Consider the following 17,248-nt stretch of genomic DNA (forward strand, 5'->3'; position numbering starts at 1 on the left):
TAATTTGTGCATAAATGAAGTTATTATCCAACAACCCCTTTCATCACTCGGTAGCGAGTTCCAATTTCTAGCATCTGAAACTGTATAAGATGAAGAATATAAAGATGTCTTGTGGTAGGGTATAATGAGTAAATTGTTATGATGAGATCTTGTACTTAGCTGATGATATGGGGATAAATTTTGAAAACGAGAAGCCAAATAGATTGGGGTAGCTGTGCGCAGAATTTGAAATATGAGAACAAGAGAAGGCAGGGCTCGTCGATCGCTTAGCCTTAGCCAAGACAGAGTTTGGAAAGACGGGGAAACATGATCATACTTACGAATATTGCAAATGTAACGGACGCACGCATTATGCACACGTTGTAGCCTGCTGCTCAAATTTGCATTTAGGTTACTTAATATCATATCGCAGTAGTCAAAGTGTGGCATCACGAGTGCATCATTAAAGCAAAGCAAAAAAATTAATTAGTAGGCCTTTATTCTTTTATAATTGTATGTTACATTGATGCAGAGGTTGGAAAGCTTTCTTAGTAGCTTAACATTAGCAAACAACCAAATACGTTAATACCAAATGGAATCAGTAATGTTCCAACAGTTTCCTAATTTTGAAGTGACAAAAGTAACAAAGTGTAAAGATTTTATATGAGATGATTCACGAGGATTTACCTTCACTTACGAAGCTTATTTCCGAGAAAATTCTGAGCAACATATTCATATAAACATGTGCCTTAATCTCACTGTTGCACTAATATTTTAATTTGTTCGTAAAATACCATTATTCTTTTGTTTTGAAGGTAAAATAGTATTACAGATAAAGGTTGAACTATTCACGAGTATCATTTCTTTAATTAGCTAGTGTTCTGAAGATAAAAATTTGTCATGAATTCCATAGTTGCTTCGTAGAGGTTTTTTTCTATTTTTAATTACAAAATTACATTTTTATTACGCATTTATCACAATTGTTACAAATCACAACACTTTGGTAAATTCTTCAAGGCTGTACATTAGAATGCATAATTAAAGTGTAAAGAATCAACTTCCTATCTCAGATGATTTGTAACATTTTTTATGGTAATTCCATAATAATAATGTAATTCTTAATTAAAAATTGAAAATCAAAATCTATACAAAGCAATTGACAACACATTTTTAGCTTTAGAACACTAGCCAAGTAAAGAAATGAGATTCTTGAATACTTGTAGTTCATTTTCTATTTGTAATATTCTTTTACCCTTACAACTAAAGAAAAACCGTACTTCACTATGAACTTCAGATTCGTGTACTCTGAAAATATTCATATTAGCATACAGGTTTATATGACATTTTTGCTCTGAATGTCTTCGAAAATAAGCTTCGTAATCACTCTGTATATCACAAGAATAAGATAATAATTTGAAGCATATTTGTAATCGGTAACTTCTAAACAATCGCATAAAATAGCACCTCATGAAATAGGTTTGTGTTGATTTGAATATTCAATAATTGAATGTGTACTTGTTGCGACTATTTTATACACTGATATTATATTTACTTCAGGATTGCAGCTACGAATGAGGGGACTGTATCCACAGAATTTGACAGTCTTGCTCTTGAAGAGGACGAGACTGTGTGCGAGATTCCGAAGAATTCAAGTTCCTTAGGAAAACCTGTACGGACTCGTGAAGATGAGAAACAATCGGAATTAGAATTGTCTGAAATATGTTTCTCAACTACGGAAAAACTGAACAAGCATTTACCCATCGACGTAGGCAAGAAACGTTTCAAATGTGATGTTTGTGGTAAATGTTACACGCAGGCTGGTAGCTTAATAGTCCATAAACGCGGGCACACAAACTATAAACCTTTTATATGCAATGTCTGTGGTAAAGATTTCACAACATTCGCTTGCCTAAAAAGACATGAGCGCGTTCATACTGGCGAGAAACCTTTTAAATGTAAAACTTGTGGTAAGTGTTTCTCGGAGTGGAGCAATCTAACAAGACATAACCGGCTTCACACTGCTGTCAAATGTAATGTTTATGGTAAGCGTCACTTGAAATCCGATAAGCTAAAGGCACATGCACCCCTGCACAGTGCCGAGAAACCTTTCAACTGTGAAATTTGTGGTAAATGTTACTCCCGGTCATATGTACTGAAGAACCATGAACGTATACACACTGGCGAGAAGCCCTTCAATTGTGCCGATTGTGGTAAGTCTTTCTCGCATTTCAGTACTCTAAAGAGCCATATCCTTCGACACACAGGGGAGAAACGTTTCCAATGCGATACTTGTGGTAAGTGTTTCTGGAAATCGGATAAACTGAAGGCCCATGAAGTCGTGCACACTGGCGAGAAACCTTTCAAATGTGATGTTTGTGGTAAGTGTTACTCGAAATCGGATAATTTGAAGGCCCATAAGCGCCTACACACTGGTAAGACACCTTTCAAATGTGATGTTTGTGGTAAATATTACACACGGGCTGATTGTTTAAGAGTTCATAAACGCGGTCATACTGGCGATAAACCTTTTATATGCTATGTTTGTGGTAAAGACTTCACAACGTTGGCTTGCCTAAAAAGACATGAGCGCATTCATACAGGCGAGAAACCTTTTAAATGTGAATTTTGTGGTAAGTGTTTCTCGGAGTGCAGCAAACTAACAAGACATAAACGGCTTCACACTGCTTTCAAATGTGATGTTTGTGATAAGCGTTTCTTGAAATCAGATAAACTGAAGTCGCATGCACGTCTGCACTCTGGCAACAAACGTTTCAAATGTGATGTTTGTGGTAAATGCTTCTCCCGTTCATATATACTGAAGAACCATGAACGTTTACACACTGGCGAGAAACCCTTTAAATGTTTCGATTGTGGTAAGTCTTTCTCGCATTTCAGTACTTTAAAGAGCCATGTCCTTCGACACTCAGGGGAAAAACCTTTCAAATGTGATGTTTGTGGTAAGTGTTTCTGGAAAAACTATAAACTGAAGGCCCATGAAGTCGTGCACACTGGCGAGAAACCTTTTAAATGTGATGTTTGTGGTAAGTGTTACAGGAAATCAGATAATCTGAAGATCCATGAATTCGTGCACACTGGCGAGATACCTTTCAAATGTGATGTTTGCGGTAAGTGTTACTCGCAGGCTGGTAGCTTAACAGTCCATAAACGCGGGCACACAGGCGATAAACCTTTCATATGCCATGTATGTGGTAAAGATTTCACGACTTTTGCTAGCCTAAAAAGACATGAGCGCCGACATACAGCCGAGAAGCCTTTTAAATGTGATGTTTGTCATAAATTTTTCTCGGATAGGAGTAACTTAAAAATACATAAGCGGATTCACACTGGTTAGAAACCATACCAATGTAGTGTTTCTGGTAATTGTTACTCTCATTAGGGTAACCTAAAAGACCGTGATCGCTTTCACATTTGCGAGTTACCTTTCAAATGTAATGCTTGTGGTAATTGTTATTCGAAATAAGATAACCGAAACAGCCCATGGACACGGGCACAGACCAGAAATCTAAAAATACAATGTTCGTTTACAGTGATTCTCTCTCTAGTGGCCTTTAAGCCATGAACTTTTGTACAGGAACGGGAAACCTAAATGTGCCGGGCGTCAAATGTGTTTCGCTAGTAGGTGTAGCTAAATATTCAAGTACTCTTGCCTGTTGGTAACAAATTTTTATAATGCTTATTTTGTGGTCTTTTTCGCAGTGGTGTAGCGGGGAAGGACGTTAACACCTATAGGCAAGAAGCCTGAAAAGTATTTCCTTTGCAAGAATATTTCATATATGTTTTCAAACATACTGACGGAAAGATTTGGTAATGCCATGATTGTGGAATGTGTTTGTCAGTTCTGTAAGCTAAAGCTATTACGTCTGGTCCACAATAAACCGGGAAGGAAAAATACAACTAGAAGTTAAATACTAATACATACATTGAAAAGTGAACGGGAAATTTGTAGGGGAAGTGAAAGTTGATTCACTCTGTTGTCATCATAAAAGCTATTTCCTTGTCGTATATTTTGTAGCAAGGAGGCCTTCAAATGACATTTTCTTCATCCATCGTGTCTTAATTCAGAAATTCAATAGAATCACGTGAAGTAATAACCTACATAATATGTGACCAAATTACTGAGTGAATTGAGTTATTAAAATATTCTATGTCATAAATTTGTTAGTATGTTTACCTGTGTTTGATCATGGGAGGAGTGATAGTGAAAGGAAAAAGATTGAACTATAGATGTGGCGATACCTGACATGTGAGCTGTCTGCGAAGGAAAGGATTGACCTATCAGAAAGAAAATTCATTTAATGATGTTTAATAATCCAATCTACAGACATGGAAGATCATCATCTCATACCTTAAACCTCTTTTCCTTCTCCTTATCCATTGGTGATATAGCCATGGTACAGAGTAAGGTCACAGAACAGATCTTGCCTCCTATACTGTACATGAGATTTGCTGATGATATGGCGATTGAAGAAGACGAGATGATACTAAGGGATATGCTCCTGGAGATAGGGGACAGCTGTGAGCAGTATAGGATGAAGGTAAATACAAATAAGGCAAAGAGGATGGTTTTAGGTAGAAAAATAAACAAGATAAAATTGACGAATTCTTAATGAGGCAGTTGAACATGTGCAGAGATTCAAATGCTTGGGGTCTACTATAAGCAGTTACATGAGCTGCTGCCACGAAGTCAAAAGGAGGATAGGAATGCCAAGGAACCTTTTAATAAAAAAAGAGCATCTTCTGTGGATGTCTGGAAAAATAACTAAGAAGGAGACTACTAATGTGCTTTTCTATGATGAGTGGCATTGTATGGGGAAGACGCATGGACAATCGACGAAGTGAAGTGAAGCTAATAGAAGCATTTAAATGTGAATATGGAGAAGAATGGAACGTGTGAAGTGGACAGGCTGAGTAGGAAATGAATCTGTGTTCGAAAGAGTGGGTAAAAAAAGAGTGATGCTGAAATTGATCAGGAAAAAGAATTGATTGGGTCACTGGCTGAGGAGAAACTGCCTACTGAAGAATGTACTGGGAGGAATTGTTTATAATAATAATAATAATAATAATAATAATAATAATAATAATAATAATAATGGCTTTATTTAACCTGGCAGAGTTAAGACCGTGAGGCCTTCTCTTACACTCAACCAGGGAGAAGAGTTCGAGGCAGAAGAAGGTATCAGATGATAGACGACATTAAGATATATGGATCATATGAGGAGACAAAGAGGAAGGCACTAAATAGATAAGATTGGAGAGAGCTGGATTTGCAACGAAAGACCTGCCCTTTCTCCGGAACATTGAATGAATGAACCTGTGCTTATGTTAATTGGCTTGTTCTCATGAAAGAACGGCATTGTTCAATAATGCACATTGTCGTTTACGTTTATGGTTTATTGTGAATCATAAATAAAATTTCAAATTTATTCAGAATTTAAGATTTGAAATTATACATATGAAATAGATACCGGAAATGAGCATACGCTCGTGCTCGGGTACAGTCCAGTAGTCTACATAAATTTAACAGAGATCAGTTATAATGTTGGTGATAGAATATAATAATAATAATAATAATAATAATAATAATAATAATAGAATAACCGTGACGGAGATGATACGAAGATAATAATACAAATTAATTTAATAATAATAATAATAATAATAATAATAATAATAATAATATATAATAATAGTAATGAAACAAAAATATTTACAATAATAAAATAAATACTAGGACGGATAAATTAAAATATGAAACCACTTAGCTAGACTTAACACAACTTAAATAAGTATATAATAATCAGGAAAAGATTGAACTCGAAAATCAACAGAAACGTTCGTTGCATCGCAGACGATATTATTGACATTGTATTATGTATTATTGGTAGCAGTTTTGTAGTCATTAAAATTTTATTAAAGTAGCAATAATTTTACATATTTATCATGTTCTTTCTTATTTATACTCATTGTGCTGCTCTTCGGTTCTCAAATTTTTAAAAATTTTATTGTATCGTCTTTTTACATTGATTGTATTATTTTATTTCTATTTCTACTGTTTTAATTATATTCTGTAGTCTGATGTATTATTCTGTATCATATGTTCTGTTACCATCTATTTGAGGTTCTGGCTGATATGTAGCCTACATCTATTATCAGGCAGTACATCTCACTTGTCTTGATATGTTTCAGAGGAAGAATAATTTTTTGTATGCATCTGAAGTCTGACTAGTGTATTGTGTAGCTAGTCGGCGATGTATGCAATAGAAGAGGAAAGGAACTGGCCACCCTAGTCCGTTATCTCATGGTCTAGTTGCCTCATAAGTGGTGTCTTCTTGGTATCACTTATGAGCTTCAGACCTATCTTCGGACATTTGACTAACAACAACAATATGTTCTGTTCTGGATTATTATATAAATTTGTACTTGACCATGTTATAGCATCTTTCGATACATTTGAAATTTGTAATTTGAAATCTCGTTCCAGTATTTGAAATGTTTCACCCATCTCCTAACACTGCTGGCGTCCTTGCACACATCTCCGTATGCATGCTGAAGCCTGAGGTGAATTTCACCAGAAGATTTTTTCTCTTTAATAAGGAATTCAATGACAGTGTGCTGTCGAAGCGAATCATTGTTGTAGACCAATTTGCAAACTGCCTATGATCCAGTGTTGCCAAAATATAAATAGTATCCCCGTCGTCTAACACCTGGAAATCCGTTAGAATCCGTCAAAATAAAAAAAAGAAGTAAATAAGACCCACTTAATATACCTATATATAAGTAAAAAGTAAATTTTATCACAACTTCCTTATCAATCTTGATTAAAATGATTATTCAATCTGTGATTTGGTTACGAGGATGTCTGAAACAGGAGATTCCTTAGCATAGTACGGCACGGGCAGGGCTGTATAAAGAAAAAGTTAAACAATTAAAAACGACAGCAGCTAAAAAAATCAAAAGGTGATGCTCATTCGGTCTCAAATTTTGTTAATACTACCACAGTCTACTATATACAGTCGCGAAGTTTGAGGTGTTTTTTTGCAACTCTCGTGATAAAGCGCTCCAAGCGGTTAGCAACTATAAACAATAGCCTGTCCATGGTCGACTTTGGACTGTGTCGTATTTCTATCGAGTGCTAGCTCGTTGCGTATTTCACATTGATGCTTGTGAAATGTTCGTTATTGGTTGTAAAAAAAATGTTAATGGCTAAAATATAATAATTGGAATAATAATATGAGACAAGGAGGAGACGTTTGTAGTGCTATAAATTGTAGCAACAGTAAGAGAAAGAGGCCAGAGTTTTCCGATTTCCGAAAGATTCAGAAAGGTTCCTGGGTTTCCACAAGAATGCTGTGCAGAAACAAAACTCTTAATTTTGAAGTTCTTTGTGACTTAGAATACATTATATCCTTAAATTTCACAATGAAATGTTTCAGTCAAACCGAAGGGACATTAGATACCGGTTAAAGTTCTGTCACTTAGGCTGCTAAATTTCCAGAGAAATAAAGGTTAGGTCTACTTTTTTTTCAGAGGATATATTTTTAATTGTAGCTATTAATTTTGTTATTATTTTTTATGTGTTATTTTACTAAAGACGTAGAAAAATTAAGTTTGTTTTAATTAAATTTATTGATCACGTTTTATTTTCAATTCTGGTGGGATTCTTATTGCTTAGGCCTACTTTTTTCTTCAAAGGATATGTTTTTAATTATAGCTGTTAATCTTGTTGTTATTTTTATTTGTTGCTTTACTAGAGACGTAGAAAAAGTCTGTTACAATAAAATTTATTGATCACGTTTTATTTCCAATTCAGGTGTGATTATTATTGCTTAACCTCATCCCACTTTGTTAACTAGGTAAGCCTACACTACAAGTACCGGTACACGTACACATTAATTCATATTTCCATTATTATTGTTGTAAAGGGAAATGAAAATTAATATTTATTGGTTTCATAGTTAATTATCGCTATAATCTTGAATGAGTGAAGCTATTATAGTAAATTTCAGTTCGTTTTGCACAAACAAAAATTATATTAACTTATTTCTTGCACGTATCTTCGAGTTTATGGTGGAATTTAATATACTTCATTAAAATAATAAATTAACTTTATGCATTTAATATTTCAATAATGGAAGGAAGGTTTTAATTTTTACAAAAGAACACGACAACGAAAGTGTAACATATTTTGTCAGCTGCTAGGAGAGAGATATGCGATGATGAGGCGATAGTAGCGATCCTAGTGGTGGGCAACTACCCATGTTTGCATTTTTACTACATATTGAGCTTCGCGACTGTATATAGTAGACTGTGATACTACTGTGTCTTCTTTTTATATTGATTGTATTATTTCATTTCTGTTTCTCTTGTTTGTAATTATATTGTTTATTCTGTATATTTAAATTGAAATAAATAAAAAAGTAAATAAATAAATGAAATAAATAAAAGTTGTAAATCGTAATATCCGCTACAAAATCCGTCACGCGTCAAAGCCATTTTTTTTCCGTCCGCTACATTTAAGTTCCGTCAGTTTTCACGGAATTTCCGTCCAGTTGGCAGCACTGCTGTGATCACGTGTTAGAAGCTACCAACGTTACAACATTTCAACACGTAGTGTACGAGTTAGAAAGTTTCTAACTCGTTGGTGGTGTAAAGTCTGTTGATTACAACCAAGCAGTCGTTTTTGTTACATTGTTGAAAATGGAATTGTAACAGATGGTTGCTCATGACTTCCAGTATGACCCTCTGTAGAATGAACGGTACACATTTGCCCAAAATAATATTAAATGCTTAACTAGATGGCAAGAGAAAAATCGGCAGACCCAGGTTACGATGGATGGATGATGTAAACGGCGCTTTGGTCAAAGCCCACGGCCATTTAGATAGCAGAGCTTTGAGTTTGACTATGATAATTAAGTTTTGGTTATTCGTTAATAGTTCATAAATTTGAAGGTATGCGTTTTGTTTGGTAGAAGTTTTATATTGTTGAAGAAGCGTGTTCCAATTTTGTAAAGATATGTATATTAAGAATATAGGTATATATTGCAAGTATATATAGGCTTTAGTCTCGAATATATTATCCTTTGCCCATTATGGATACATTACAGTTATATGTGTACATCAATTTTGTTGGGTCTATCGTTATTTTATTGTTATTGTTATCCGTTAAGAAGTTTTAGCTTGAACTATAATATCAAAGCGAGTTTTAATAGTACAGTATGCAACGAGCCTATAATGGTAGTAATTAAGACGCACGTATGCTTTCATACGAGCGTCTTAATTACCATTATATGCTAGTTTCATACGACTTTTTATGCTCGACCATATTCAAAATTAGGTCTTCTTATGGTTATGTACGAACTGACCTGAATTGTGATGTGCGCAGACGCGAAAATATTGATTTTTTCCGAGGCCGTATGTCATTGACCTTGACAGAGAATAAGATGAACATTAGTCTGATATAACCTGGAAATTGATTTAGAATTGAAAAACGAGATGACAAATTCAATTTATTTCAATATTATTTTACAATTAATGCTAATTATTATAGTAACAGAACATAACCTTCTGCGACAGTATTGGATTTCCAGCCTCCGTGACTTTTCGCTAATTGTCTTTCGATTGCATATCCGAGAGTAATCGATACTTGCGGTCTTATAACGGTACAAAGCTGACTTGTCATTGGCTGAATACCTGAACTTTAATGAATAGGTGTACTTTAATGACATGCATTAAAGGACTGCTACCAGGTGTATAATTGCTACATTTCGGCGTGGTCGAGCATAAAGATATTTAGATACAAAGTTTATTTAATTTCGATATTTGCTATCATAACAGGCACTGATTTATTCGCTATTTTGGAACTCAGTTCATTTGTAGGAGCTATGTTTTCAAAGTAGTCATATACTGGTGATATCCTCCTTACGTAGGATTATATAATCTCATAAGCAACGGTAGGATTGCTGCAAATATATCTTCCACACTGAAGCAACATGTCACGAGAAGTGAACAATAGTAAAATCATAATAGCATGATGAACTTGCAACAAATAATTTTATTTTAAGTTTAATTATTTAAATTAATACTACCATGCATTGACTTAATCGTGTTAAAATGCGAACTGGATCATACATAAGTGAGAGAACTACAGGTAACCAAGTTATTACAAACTGCTGTAGGCTCGTCGTTAACTAGTCAGTTTGTAATTAAAAATATAAGTTAACTGGACAAATATTGTTACTGCCTGGAAAGTACATATACGTAAGTTAATATACACCCACAGTTCTTTGAAAATGTAAAGTTCTCTGGCAGTGCATAAATTATTTAGTAAATCAAACAGTATATACAGAAGATTGGAACTACAAAAAACATTATCAGACTTGTGATTATATTATATGTAGTAATAATAATAATAATAATAATAAAAATAATATATATGGATCATATCCGGAAACAAAGAGTAAGACTGAAAATAGAAAAGACTGGAGAATGCTGGTTTGCAGTGATAGTCCTGCCCTTGGACAAGAAAACTAGGAATGAATGAAATGCAGTTAATAACATTGCAACAAATAAACGCTTTGCAGAAAATAATTTCGAACAAAATATCACGAAAGTGATTAATTATCAGTTATAACCGTTAGATTATAGGAGTCGATCCTTCGCTTAGGGCACGAATGCTCTAACGACTGAGCTACCCCAGGCATCATACATGACACCGTCACAATTCTTCCCTTTATATCCACACAACTGAAATGGGCTGAGAAGACGCCAGATCCCAACTTGCAAATGCACTATGTATGTGCCTAATATCTATTGTGTGTAGAGAAACTCAGTTTAGTGTATCTTTCAATAAAATACCTAGTATTCATATCTGTACTAAAAATGTTCCTTGTTCTTCTGCAACACATTACTGGTTTCAGACGTGTTGAGAAATTTAAGATAAAATGTTTAGTATTTACCTCTTTCACCTTGTAGAGGAAGACCACTAGACCTTCTTTTCCTCTCTACCAAGACATTACAACCACAATTTCACGAATACAATTAAAATTACACTTACAATAGTATCTAAATATTAAAAAAACTGACTCATTAAATAGACACTAGACAGTTTCTTGTGGAAATTAAGAACAAACAAGGAATTAGTCCCTGAATTAGAAATTAAACTCAGAATAATTGTATAGGCATGAAATCACTGTAGATTGAAGTATTTTATGCTAGAATAAGACAATTCTTTACGAGAAGTCATATCTGAGCCTGTCTTAAATATTGGCCAAGTTCTGATAAGTAAGTTTGAGTTTAAATTGAATATTATTTGGATGGTCCCTTATGTTAGCAGTTAGAGAATCTAGAAGTCTTGTCAGCCTGATTGACGCAGTTGGTATAGCGCTGGCGTTCTACGCCCGAGGTTGCGGGTTCGATCCCGGTCCTTGTCGAACGTATTTAAGTGTGCTTAAATGCGACAGGCTCATGTCAGTACATTTACTGGGATGTAATACAACTCCTGCGGGACGAAATTCCAGCACATCGGCGACGCTGATATAACCTCGGCAGTTGCGAGCGTCGTTAAATAAAACCTAGGCCTAAATTTTCTATTTCTACGGGTCTTAGCAGGGATTTGTGGTAGAAGATTGAGTACGAGTTAATGAATGCGATGCCAATGCATCGTAGCAACTTGTAATACCTGTTTCTCAACAGGACAGTTTCTGTAATCACTGTCAGTTACATAACCTTTTATTTCAGTTGTGATGGATGTGATCAAAATGGAACCTGCAGTTGATCCTCTCGACTTACAAATACATGATAGCATATACGAAATGGATGAAAATGATCTTTTATCACAGGTAACTCATAGGTCTTACTATATATTTTGTTTATTTGTCTACCAGTGCCAGAAAAGCTCTCATTTCAACATTTCACACTTTATATCCAGTAGACTAATTTAGAATCCAATGCAGTTGCTGTTTGGTATGTGGCGTCATGAATTGGTCTGACATTATGAAGTGTGCGTTGGTTCTACTCTCCTCGTGAGAAGAAATTTTGACAGGAACATAAGCTAGTTAATGTTACCACTACTCACCCTGCATAACGATCAAGTAATGCAGAGTCACAGTTGTGAATGTAATCCGTCCACGGCTCCACTGTGGTTCTGTTTGGTACCTCTGTACCGGCTATTCCATATGAAATCGATCTGTAAAAAACCTCGCATTTTTTTATACTCTAATTTTTTCCCTATTTATACAAAGTGCTGAGGAGAGTGCATTTGCAGAAATATATGATCGAAAGTCAAACGGTTTTCATGTTGCTGACCGACAAATTTAGCGTATTTTAGAAAAACAAGCCTCTTTCAGCGCTCAAAACTCTGGAACCATTTACTGCAGAACATTGAACGGGAGCTCATTCTGAAGCTACATTTGGTAGGTTATGATAAGAAGTAATCCTTATTTTTATTGTATACAGAGAGACAGATAAGAAAAATCTAAATTTCGCCATTTTCATAAAAAGTAAGAAAAACTGTTTACTTGTCAATATAAACTTTAACTTCTCAGCATCAAAACAAACTATGATTTTGATCATTGGGTGAAAGGGTTTCGGAGCCACAACAGTTTAAATTTGCTAATTTTATGAAAATACAATAGATTAAAATATTTTAAATTTAAACACTATGAAGTTCTGATGCCTCAAACTTTGCACAAAGCATTGTATTTTAGTTGTGTACGGACAAAAAAAGTTTCATTGTAGTTAAAAATTATAAGGTCAATTTTCTCTATATTTCGGTCGATTTGAGATGGAATAGCCCGTATGAAACTTAGATGAATCTTGGATTTTGTGTGAGAGAGATTTTGCTCTGTACCCCATAACATTTTGTTCTGTATAATAATTTCTAAGACATTATTATATTCAGCCTGGGTGCTTCCTCATGTCCTACAACAGTAAACTTCTTTCAGTCACTTGATCAGTATTTATAGAGCACATGCTATTACTTCTTGATAAGTAAAACTGTGACCTTAGTTAAATTAAATTATGTGGAAATCTTACAAGCACATTGATTTGAGATCTGCTTCTGTTATTGACGTGCACATTATGATACACATTAGCTCGCAGTTCTACTCGAGAGGGATGTTTGAAAGCTTAAATCAATTAGGAAATTATTAAATATGTTGTAGCATCACAAAATATCCGAGCAGGATAAATGTAGATATGAAATAAGGACAAAGTTAAAGGGTAAGCAAACATCACCGAAATTATTTCTTCGTGTGTTACAACATTGATACAGTTGAAAATATAAAAGAAAGAACATAAGTTATAAAATGCATTTTCTACTGACATTGTTAATGGCTGTATAGAGAAATTATTTGTTAGGAATTTTCATTTTTTTTTATTTCATTTATTATATTTCATAGTCCCACGCCGTGGCGTCGCGGTCTAAGGCATCCCGCCTAGGACTCGCGTTACGGAATGCGCGCTGGTTCGAGTCCTGATGGGGGAAGAAATTTTCTCATGAAATTTCGGCCAGTGTATGGGACCGGTGCCCACCCAGCATCGTGATGCACTTGGAGAGCTATGATAGGTAGCGAAATCGGGTTGCGAATACCAGCTATAACGACTGAGGGGATCATCGTGCTAACCACACGATATCTCCATTCTGGTTGGATGATCGTCCACCTCTGCTTCGGCATGTGGGCGTGTGGCCAGCAGCTGGCCAGTCGGTCTACGCCCTTCACGGGCTGTAGCGCCACAGATTATTATTATTACTATTATTATTATTATCATTATTATTATATTCCATAGATCGTACATTAGCATTGAATCTTTAATATATGAAACAAGTCAAAATGTTACAAGAATTCAATTACAATTTTACAAATTTGTTATAAGTTTTAATGTTTTTACAAATTTTGCAATTTTCTACTATTTTTTTTTTTAACTTTATGGCGAAAAGTAGTGAGATGATGTTAGGCCGAGGATTCACCAAAAGATTACCTGGCATTTGCCTTATAGTTGGGGAAAACCCCGGAGAAAACCCAATCAGGAAATCAGACCAAACGGGGGTGATGTGAAATGAGGCAGAGAACTCGCCATAGATTATACGACATCAGTCCCATGGCTGTGGAAAACTTTGGAAGAAACCAATCAATGAGACCAAATGGGGATCCAACCCAAGCCCAAGCGCAGCTCCGGATCTGGAGGCCAGCGAGTCTGCTGACTGAGCTACATTGATGGCTCTACTAAAAATATTTAGTACACAGCCAGTCAGATTATTGAATTTACAAACTCAAACGATTATTCATCAGTTGGACTATAAAATATAATACATAGCAAGTAAATTGATTCAATTTAAGGCATAAACAATTAAATCATTTGAGATACTGGTATAAAGAAATTGACAATACATACCATGCAAATTACTTGAAATTGTTGACACTATCATAGGTACTGTATAACAACATTGCACAATAAAGACAATTATTTATAAGTGTATTCCAATTCATTAAGGGATTCCCTTTAATATAGAGGATTAATGATTTTGTACTATGCTGTTGTATTGTATATATTTCTGTTACAGGAGATATTATTCCATTGACATTTTTAATGAATTGACTTTGTAAATTTTGAGGGTTAAGGAGCTTGTAATGATGAATTTGAGATAAATCATAATATTGTCGCGAGCTTCCTGAAGGCAAAAAAAGTTGTACATTTTATGATGAGGTTATATATTTTCATTGTTTTGATCTATTAATGTTTTGTACAATCCTACTTTGGTATTGTCCTGAGTAATCATCATCATATTCCAGGCATGAAATTAGGCCATTGTTGGCCTTTTTCGGTTCCAGCTATACAGGATCCAATAGACGTTTCTGTGGACGTCCAGGTCGTGTCGTCCTTGAGGGTGGTATTTTAGCATTTCTTGGGGTGTCCGGCCAGCTTCCATACGAGATATGTGTTCAAGCCATCTGTTTCTGTATTCTGTAATTTTTTCTTCTAATAGTTGCGTGTTGAGTTCCTGCAGTATATCCTCGTTCCTCTCGTGGTCCAGAAGTGTGTATCCTGCAGTTCGTCGCAGATATTTCATTTCAGCTGCTCTTAATCTGTCGATATCTCTTTGTTTCAGAACCCAAATTTCGCTTCCATAGAGGAGAGTTGGTAGTGCAAGGGTTTTATATAGCTTTATTCTGGAATGTTTCTGTACTGAACTTGGTTTTAGGGTATGGTTTAGCAGTCCTAATATTTGTAAAAATTTGTTAATTTTTCTGCTTACATCATTCTCTCCTTCGTATGATATATTACATCCTACGTGTGAAAAGGAATTTATCTGTTCTAAAATCACATTTTCAACAACAATGATTCTTCGAATTGTGTTTGTACCTTGAAATGTCATTATTTTGGTTTTTCTCTGGTGAAATCTTCATGCTATGTTCTTCTATGATTTTATTTAGTTTAAATATACCCATCTGTAAATTGTCTTCGGAGTTTGGAACAAATACTTGGTCGTTCGCTTCGCGAAAAGAACTGTGTTTAGTCTGATGGAACTAGAAATTTGAATTCCTAATTTGTACTCCTCACACCAAAGGCGTATTATTTCATCCATGTATATATTGAAGAGACTTGGTGACAATGGGCAACCTTGTCGTACCCCTCGATTTATGGATCTATAGTTAGAAGTAAAATTATTATTATTATCCTGAGTAATAAAATACAATATTCGAAAATACATTTACTCGCATTTCCTAGAATATAAAGCAGATTATTTTTACACATCTTGCACTACGTAAGTTATTTTCATAAATAACACCTGGACTGTTATTAGTTACTGCCGGTGTTGTTTAAGATCGTCTTCCTGTTCTGCCTTCAATTGTTTTCTCTAATTTGCCCCAGTGTTCAAAGTTAGCCATTGACTGACATGCAAAACGAGATTGGTGGCTGGTACACATGAAGACGTCTTTGAAATAGCTGACAATATTATTCATGATGTATTTTTGTTCCATAGGAAAGGAATTTATCGCATCTGGAGATGACGGCCATGAAGACAGAAAGCGTGGACCAGAGTTATGATATCAAATCAGAGATAAAGGTTGAAGACGACAGTCCAGAGACTATTGGCTTTCATATGGTGAAATCTGAAGTTGAGGTAAGTGGTTTTGTGTCAATATTTTTATATACCAGTAGTGATTTAAGTATGTCAGACCTGTTAACAGTCTCGATTTTTATTGACGTTTTTCCCTTTTTCCATAACGTTCACAAATACATGGGTTGGATAAAAAGTAATGGCAACAGTTCGATATTTCTGATATGGCTTTACTCACAAGGGTACAACATGTACGTACCTTAAATATAGTCGCCTCCCTTATTTATCACATTTCGTCAAATGTTTGGAAGGTGTCGTACATCATCAGCGCGTCCATCTTTGTTGATGTTCTATATTGACCGCCCTATAGCACGGATAAGTTCATCTCTGGTATTGTACCGTTTCCCTCGCAGTGGTTCTTTCACTTTGGCGAAGAGATCGTAATCACATGGATCATATCGGGTGAGTACGGAGGATGTTCCAGAATCTCCCATTGCCAGCGACGCAAGAGGTCCTTGACAGCAGCAGCGGTGTGACTCTTTGCATTATCATGAAGAATGATGGGGTTCTGCACCCCCAAGTGTCGTCGTTTTCTACTGAGGGCTGGACGAAGGTGGTGCTGCAGGAACCTGCAGTAGTAGTCCAAGTTTACCGCCTGCCTTGGAGGTACAGCGTGGTGCAGTATTAACCCCATCAATGTCATACGCCACAATGAACAGCACTTCCAACAAGGCCTTCCCGAAACGCTTCAACCCTTCGTGCCACTGTGCGATATGGCAACGCTGCATCGCCACATTCTTCATGCAGTCCCTGAAAACATTCTTGTGCGCTACGACCTCGTGCCATTTCAATTTTGATCCAGGAACGTTGCTCTAGTTTTGTGAACATGATCTTAGGGCGCTCGCACTATCCCTATCAAAGTCAACGTTCTACACACTGCAGTAGATTGACAGAGTACTGTCGCCGCTGGCTACACTAACTCATCTAACAGTCCTTGTTCATGTCCATACTGCTGGCAACTCTCGAACGCACCAACGTCACGTGACAGCAGTGTTGCCATTACTTTTTATCCAACCTATGTAGGCAGTTTTCATTTTAGATTTGATATATAATAATTGGTACCTATCTCGAATAGACGGAGAAAATTGTGCCTACAGTATTTGAGGAACAAGTTGAGACAAAATTTTG

The 17,248-nt window shown here is 35.6% G+C and overlaps 1 protein-coding gene across 4 annotated transcripts in view; it reads left to right on the plus strand.

Annotated features, from left to right (window-relative positions):
• The window catches only part of LOC138692653 (zinc finger protein 345-like), a 62,594-nt gene that overhangs the window by 22,720 nt on the left and 22,626 nt on the right, over nt 1-17,248 (plus strand). Inside the window, exons 1-3 of one of the 4 annotated variants that reach the window (XM_069815754.1) lie at nt 5,672-9,032; nt 11,737-11,837; nt 15,983-16,123. In XM_069815754.1, the coding sequence (XP_069671855.1) occupies nt 9,014-9,032; nt 11,737-11,837; nt 15,983-16,123 (261 nt within the window). In that variant the 5' untranslated portion in view covers nt 5,672-9,013. Of the gene's footprint in view, nt 1-1,536; nt 5,612-5,671; nt 9,033-11,736; nt 11,838-15,982; nt 16,124-17,248 lie in introns of those variants that run through there. The other 3 variants (XM_069815755.1, XM_069815756.1, XM_069815753.1) reach the window with 3 other exon arrangements.

Source organism: Periplaneta americana, chromosome 17 (assembly GCF_040183065.1).
Source record: "Periplaneta americana isolate PAMFEO1 chromosome 17, P.americana_PAMFEO1_priV1, whole genome shotgun sequence".
In the NCBI taxonomy this organism is placed as follows: domain Eukaryota; kingdom Metazoa; phylum Arthropoda; class Insecta; order Blattodea; family Blattidae; genus Periplaneta; species Periplaneta americana.